The sequence below is a fragment of the Phaethon lepturus genome, unplaced genomic scaffold, assembly GCF_000687285.1.
Source record: "Phaethon lepturus isolate BGI_N335 unplaced genomic scaffold, ASM68728v1 scaffold16551, whole genome shotgun sequence".
Taxonomy (NCBI): domain Eukaryota; kingdom Metazoa; phylum Chordata; class Aves; order Phaethontiformes; family Phaethontidae; genus Phaethon; species Phaethon lepturus.
In genome coordinates this window covers 37,461-44,939 of record NW_010519982.1, presented here as the reverse complement: position 1 = coordinate 44,939, position 7,479 = coordinate 37,461, and the positions used below count along the sequence as shown (strand labels likewise).

The 7,479-nt window shown below is 38.7% G+C and overlaps 1 protein-coding gene across 1 annotated transcript in view; it reads left to right on the top strand.

Annotated features, from left to right (window-relative positions):
• Positions 1 to 469: 469 nt before the first annotated feature.
• The window catches only part of SLC10A2 (solute carrier family 10 (sodium/bile acid cotransporter), member 2), a 9,203-nt gene continuing 2,193 nt past the window's right edge, over positions 470 to 7,479 (top strand). The window contains exons 1-3 of the mRNA XM_010297240.1: positions 470 to 891; positions 4,038 to 4,156; positions 5,293 to 5,381. Coding sequence (XP_010295542.1) covers positions 470 to 891; positions 4,038 to 4,156; positions 5,293 to 5,381 — 630 coding nt within the window. The remainder of the gene's footprint in view (positions 892 to 4,037; positions 4,157 to 5,292; positions 5,382 to 7,479) is intronic.

Here is a 7,479-nt window from a genome sequence, read left to right as displayed (position 1 = left end):
CAACAGTTGCAGCTTCAAACCCTGGCTCAGGACTTCTGCTTGTGGTTTCTCAAGTCTCAGGCGCTCCTTTCCGCCCCACAGACCCAGTAATGCCAGTGAGAGTGCATACATGAGCAGCTCTCCCAAAGGCACGCAAGAAATTCAAAGAATGAAGTCTAAACTTCCTCTTCCTCCTATGATTCTCATTTTGTGTGCTCAGCTACACCCTTAAATATTCACACAGCTATTCTCTTGATGTGGGATTCCTCATTATCATATGAATAAATGATTAATTGTCACCATAGCAAGTGCAACTTTTATAACTATGTGAATCAGCACTGTGCCAAACCCTTCAAGAATAGTAACAGTGTTCAAGTATTTATTGCACTTTATTGCTTCCTGGATCATTTAAAAGGACTCACTGACAAACAACCATTTACACAGGCTTGAAAATTTGCCTCGGATGTACTGAGCAGTTCTGTATTTCAAAATGCAGACATACCTTCTTTCCCAGAAATTTAGCGCTAGGTCTTTGGCAGAAAACTCTACGGCTTGTCCAGCAAATGCTACTGTTTGCAATGGCACCTCTTGTGTGTTACCAGAAGATAATTTTAATGAAACTTTGAGCATAATTTTAAGTTCTGTTCTAACAGTCATGCTGGCTTTGGTGATGTTCTCCATGGGTTGCAATGTGGAACTTAAGAAATTCTGGGGCCACATAAAAAGACCCTGGGGTATTTTTGTGGGTTTCCTTTGCCAGTTTGGAATTATGCCTCTCACAGCCTTCTTGTTGTCCCTGGTCTTTAATGTGCTTCCTATTCAAGCTGTTGTGGTGCTGATCATGGGATGCTGTCCAGGGGGCACAGCCTCCAATGTCATCGCCTACTGGGTAGATGGAGACATGGACCTAAGGTAAGAACAGCCATTTTCTAAATAGTTCATGTGGTTTTTTACAGTGTAAACTTTATATTGAAAAGGACTGATTCTTTTTCTTACCTTCCTGGCCCACGCATGGTGGAGCTTCCTTCTTGTAAAGATGTTTAGTTACTCTGATAGCGGTAAATATAAGCAGAATAGCAAATATCCTTGGTTCATTGAGAATTCATGAGGAAAATAACACAACAGAATTGTGTATATTAGAAAATGTCTTTGTTGTAAACTTCAGATGCTGCAGAAAATAGCATTGATGAAGGCATCTAAAATACTAAGAATTATGAAACCTTTGTCCAAGTTCGAACTACTTTTGTGGTTTTGTTTCTCGCAAGATCTTGGGAAGTAAAAAAAAAAAATAAAAAAGGAATTTAGGACCTGAATCCTGTGTATAAAAGAGTGGCTATGCAATAGTTCTTGAACCAATGTTTCTTGAAAAAGACCACCTGTAGAAAAATATTTTCCCTCCTTTTGTGTTCTATACAATGAATAGACAGGCATAGATTTTCTCCTTGGGAACTACTACAAATGAAAATCACTTGCAGTAATTCTATCTGCTCCTGGCACCTTCTGCAAAGTCTTCAAACTGAGGGAAAGTTTTACAGGCTAGAAGCCATTGAGTAACGCAGCCCTGCATACAGGGTGCAATGAAAAAATTCCTTTGTGGCTAAGTGTGATGGTCTCAGGGACAGGGTGCTCTGAACTCAGAAACAGGTATGTAAGGCACCTGGCGTGGTCTACAACATCAAACATGCAGGAGAAGTGAACCATATTCTTGATGCAAATTCCATGGGGGGTTCATTAACTCTAATAGCCTTTAAAAATGAGCCGTCTTTTCATTTTTATATCCTGATTACTTTGCTCTAAAATAAACAGGATCATTTCTCTGTTTCCCACAGAGTAACATAAATTGGAGCGTTCATCCAATTTATCATACGCCAGTCTGAACTAGAAATGGAAAAAATAATAGAAGCAAGAAAGATGTGGAGCTAGGATGAATAGACTAAGAATGTTAATATTTGTAGATTTAATAAGACATTTTTTCCATCCTTTGAAAATAGTGAACTTTTCTGTCACATACAGGTGTTAATGTAATACCTGCTTTCAAATTATGTATGAAGTCAGCTCTGCTATCAACAACTTCCTCACTGTGGAGGAAAGACCTATAATATTAGAAACTGTAAGACACTATTTCAATAAATACAGGTCTAAGAAATCACAGGTGGAAAGATATCCAGCCCAAGTCTGAAATTCTCTCCTAATCTTTCCTTGGAAGAATACACTAAGCTAAACAAAGCTCTCTCAGCTCTGTGTGTTCTGAGTTGTTCCACTGAAATTAGTGGTAAAAATCCCAATTGATGATGCTATAAATACGAGTAGGGTTTATATCCCATGACACTGGCAGACAGTGAAGTAAATTGAAAATACATATAAAAGATCATTCTTCAGGTAAAGACCTTAAGAAATCAAAGGCTTTTGGTCAGGATCTTTGTGACAATAACACAGGCACCAGAGGATATGGGAGGTACAGCAGAGACGGCTATGCAAGCATCTTCAGTTCTTAATAGAAGAATAAGAGTGTAAGTAGCTTGGCTGGTTTCTGGAGTCAGCACAGCATTATAGAAAGCCTGCCCATCATATCAAACCAAGGTTTTCCTTTTAACTGATAGTGTTTTACATTTCTACATAACAACTCACCATTGTCTTTAGTCCTGCTTCAGAATATCCCAGTGCCAGGAGACCACAATTCAGAGCAGGAATTAATTTTTTACTGCTCATATAATCACAGGGAGGTGAAATATGAGGTTTTATACCTTTCTTAGTAACTCAGACACAAATTATATCCTCTAAAGCTTCCCATAGGGACACCTGTTTTTGACATGTCTTGATATTTCACAAGAACAACTGCTTCTGAAACACCATCTCCTCCCACAGCTCCCCGGGTAGCTTCTGCAAGAACAGGGACTGGGCTTAGAGAACAGGCAGACCTTAGATCAGGACGTAGTAGACACAGGGACACTTAAGAAGATGTAGGAAATATGGAGGTAGGGAAAATAAGCTCTTTTATCCATTTGGGGCTTCACCTGACCTTAATTGTAACCCATGTTTCATTTTTTCTCTGTGTGTAGGAGCTCTCTTGCCAGAGGTTCCTGCCAAGTTATATCCAACAGCTCTGAAGCAGAGTGACAGAAACCAAAACTAATACAAGTATTCCTGTGGTTTCTGTATTAATTGTTCTAGGTTTGTCTGCATCTGCCCAGTTTGTGGGACGGAGTCAGCAGTCCCTTTTCTGAGGGCAAGCCACACAAAAGAGAAATCAGAAATGAGGCTCATAAGGAAGTTTCCAAATTCCCTTAACTAGAACCCTGTCTCATGATTTTTATGTCAGAGGCATGTGATTTGTAGGCATAATTTTACCAATTCTACTTGAATTCTGAGAGTTTCCTCCTTATTTTTGCTGTCTTCTCCTTCTTCATTCCTGTAGCAGAATGCATCTTTTAGTACAAGGTGCATCAGGCCTGATGATTTCAAGACTTTATATCTTAAAACAGAAATGTCTTCGCAAAAACCAAGGAAACAACAATATTTGCGTTCAGATTCACTGAGTAATTCTCATCACCTACTATTTGGCCTAGAGCAAAACAGTCCAGAAAAAAAGTGAATTATATTACATCATGCATCCTAGACAATGAAACTTTTTCCTTTGTGTTGTTGACTTTGAAGTGAATTTTTAACAGTCCAGAACTGCTGGTATAATGGAAAGCTCCATTTGATGTCCATCTGACCCTGGCCAGCTTGCCACCCTCTCAGAAGCCAGACGGACAGGCAGCATGCAGATGGACTTGCCAACAGATCTTCCTGATAGCCGCCTGTCTGACTGCCTCATTTGCACTGAAAGTTATTGTTCTGTGGCTGCAGAGCACATTGATATTTAATGTTCCTTTTTTTTTCAGTGAAAACCATTCCCTCCGTTTAGACTTTTTCTAACCTGATATACAGGATAAACTGACTGTAGCTGGCAGCATTTCTTGTCCAACCTTGCATAAGCTGTTAAGTTGTAATAAGAAAATGAGAAAGACTATAGGCTAGCATGAGATAAACTGTCACTCTAACCAATTTCTTTGCAGCATCAGCATGACAACTTGCTCCACGCTGCTTGCAATGGGGATGATGCCACTTTGCCTCTTTGTTTACACCAAGATGTGGACTGATTCTAACACAATTGTACTCCCCTATGACAGCATTGGTGAGTCCAGTACATCAGCTCTTTACCTTCTGACTCTCTCCTTTATCCTCACTCTAGTAACAACCCCCTTTATACCATCATCCTGCAGAGTCATGAAGAAATGACCCCAGATTTTTAAAAAATATTCATCCTCCTACTTTCCAATAACTTCCATGGGAATTAGGTACCTAGATCCCTTCACGTCATCCAACAAAGACTTGAAGTCACTATAAATATTGTAAAGATATTTACCATGAGATTGTGCATGTTTTTCTTTCCAAATGGTTTGGAGACCTGTGTGATACTGGGATAAGAATATAGAATAATTCATACAGGAATAGTTTCTTCCCCTGCATGAAATTGTTTGTAACAGCTTTAAGGCACAATCCTGCAAAGTGCTAAGTGCTGAGGCCATAATCTGGCAAAGTACTTAAGCACATGTGGATAATTAAGCAAGTGATTAAAACTGCTGAGTCTCTTTGAAAAGCTGCAATCTACACCGCCAGGAGTGGCTTCATTTGACTTCCTGTCAAAAATCTCATCCAGCTACAAAGAGAAAATAGTCCAAGCATTTAGAAATACATGCTCCAGTGCTTTGCAGAGCTGTGGCCCTAGTGCTTATCAAGTACGGTTCCATGCTATGCTAATCTTAAAAGCCAGCAGAGTCACTTTCATATTCTTCAATTTCATTTCCCATTGTCCTGGCGAAAAAAAAAATCACATACATTGCTTGTGCATTCAAAATAAATACTGAAGGGGGGAGACCAAAACAAAAGAAGCTCTAAACCGGTTGTCGATATGGTACAGTAGCGAAACACCTGCAGACGAAATGAACATTTAATATAGCTACTCACATCACAGGATAGCGATGATTAGCACACTCAAATTTCTGTCTGCCTTTCTGATGCAGGTGAATGAGCATGTAGCTCAGCAGAATGGCAATTACTTCAACAGGCTGCCAAAGATAACAGACTCTATAGAAAAGCAAATGGGCAGGTGTGGGTAGAGCATGCGTGAGTGCTTTGGGGTGCACATACCAGAAACATCTTCTGAAGACTTGCTCTGTACCCCAACCTCTCTACACGGTGTCTGTCCTACAGTCATGAACTTCTGCACGATACCTGGGCTTGACTCCTCTTCTCTCTTCTTTTTTGCAGGAATTTCACTGGTAGCTCTTATAATTCCGGTTTCGTTTGGCATATATGTTAACCACAGATGGCCTAGTAAAGCAAAAATCATACTTAAGGTAGGATATATAAGGCTGAAGCATTAGTAATTATGGACAAATTATGGAATCAGTGGCACCACTGAAGCAGTACATTGGTATTCATAGTATTAGTATCTGGCTTCATAAGAGCTGGGAAGTTTTCAGCAGAAAAGAAATGAGACACTGCAGAAATGTTTTGCTTTCCCCCTGCACAAACGTGCATGCGTTGCATATGTTATTAGTAACCATCATTATCCAAAGAGCTTACTTTTGTCTCTGTCTACAACTGTGTTAGTAATTGAGTTCAGTTTATAATGTAAACTGAAATTGGAAGGAAAATTATTCAGGTCAACTTGAAGAAGTCTTTCTCTGCAAAATAATAAAAAATGAAAACATTCTAGATCAAATAAAAAAACTTTCTACTTTCTACCAGTTTATTGATTTTGGGGGGCAATTTTGAGTTCAAGCAATTTTTTATTACAAAAAAATTTGAAAATATTCCAACTGTTAAAAGAATCTAATAAAACTATATACAAAATTCAACTATCTTTGCAAGATAGTTTCAGATGCATCAAAAATACGGGTTTTTTTGCAAAAAATGTTCTCACCAAAATAATAATAAAAATAACAAGTGAGCTGGATTTAGTGTTAACAACAAATAAATCATTTTGAACATTAGATTTAGGTTTAAAGTGATTGCTAGACATGCTGAGTACTTTGGCTTTTGTTAACCATTCTTAGTTAACACATGTATTTCCTAAATTTTCTTAAAGAAATCTAATCTGGCAACTTGTATTTCTGCCTATACTTTGTTATAATTTCTCTGCTATCAGGTCAGGAAACAGAACACAAATAAGGTCTTTTTAAGACAATTCATTTTCTTGAACTGTTAGCTTATTGTGTTGTATTTTTAAATGTACTCACAGCTTACTTATGAACTTGGATGTTATTCTGTCTGGTTTCACAGCTGTACTACTCCTGTTTAATCAGTTAAGGCAAAAGCATGCACTTGAACTCACATGTAAAGACACTTGCTGTCTCAGCAAAACACCATTTGATCCTCTTTCTTACTGAGTGGGTGAACAACCCACAGTATGGTCCATTGACAGTTTGCTTTATGTAGGACAATGAAGCATCAAGTGAAGATTGAGCCATAGCTTTCGGATTAAGGTCCATATAGTGAGAAATGGAGATAAGAACACAAAGACAGTGTGGCAGGTAAAATAGAAGAGCTTGTCATGGCCAGGCCATGTTTCTTCTTCCTAGGTGTATGTGGTTAATAGCTCAGTCAAGCAAAAGTATTTGTTCACTCAGTGCTCTTAAAAAGGCTTCAGCCAAAGACTGATGAAGCCAGTTCAATGGGAATACACATTTCAGCTGAGAAATGGATTATCCTAAGCGTAGCCCCAGAAGTTTACCGGTGAGATCCCTGACAACATATGCCATAAAGGCAAACATTTCACTTGGATATTGAGAAGAGAGTGAGTTATCACTTTTTTTGGCAAGCAGCGGTGAAGATCTCAGTCCGTTCAGCCACAGGAGATAAGATCAATTCAGTGAGTACCTCTATGTATAAATGCTGTACGAGCTCAACAGCCAGTTTTCAAACACAAATTTTCAGGCACACTGAAGATTACTCCTCTGCTTACCAAATATTTTCCTTTCACCAACAATCTAGCATCTAGTTAGAATACGCTATACTAAGCCCCATGATATGACTGCCCAAGAAGTGGGGAGGAAAAGTGCGTTATACAAACTATTAGGCTGTCGTTTTCCCAATAACTCCAGGGAAATTTTTCTAACATGTGCACCATTCCTTGCTCACGTCACACCTGTGAAATTATATTTAATCTCCAGTTCTAAGTATAATTATAGCCAAGGCTTCAAGAGACTAGTTTTACAGGTATCTGCTATAGATACCTGTTATAGCTGTGCCTGGATCTGTATTTGTAGTCACACATTGAAGTACATCGTATATCTCCTGTTTGCAAAAAATGGCAGCTATCTAATCTGTCTGCCTGCTGTGAATCTCATTGCCATAAACTTTAGGTTTTATGTTTAGTAAGACATTTCAGTGACTCAGAGACACTCACAGGCAAGTTTGATACTATGTTTGATGCTGTTAAATTTCATTAGA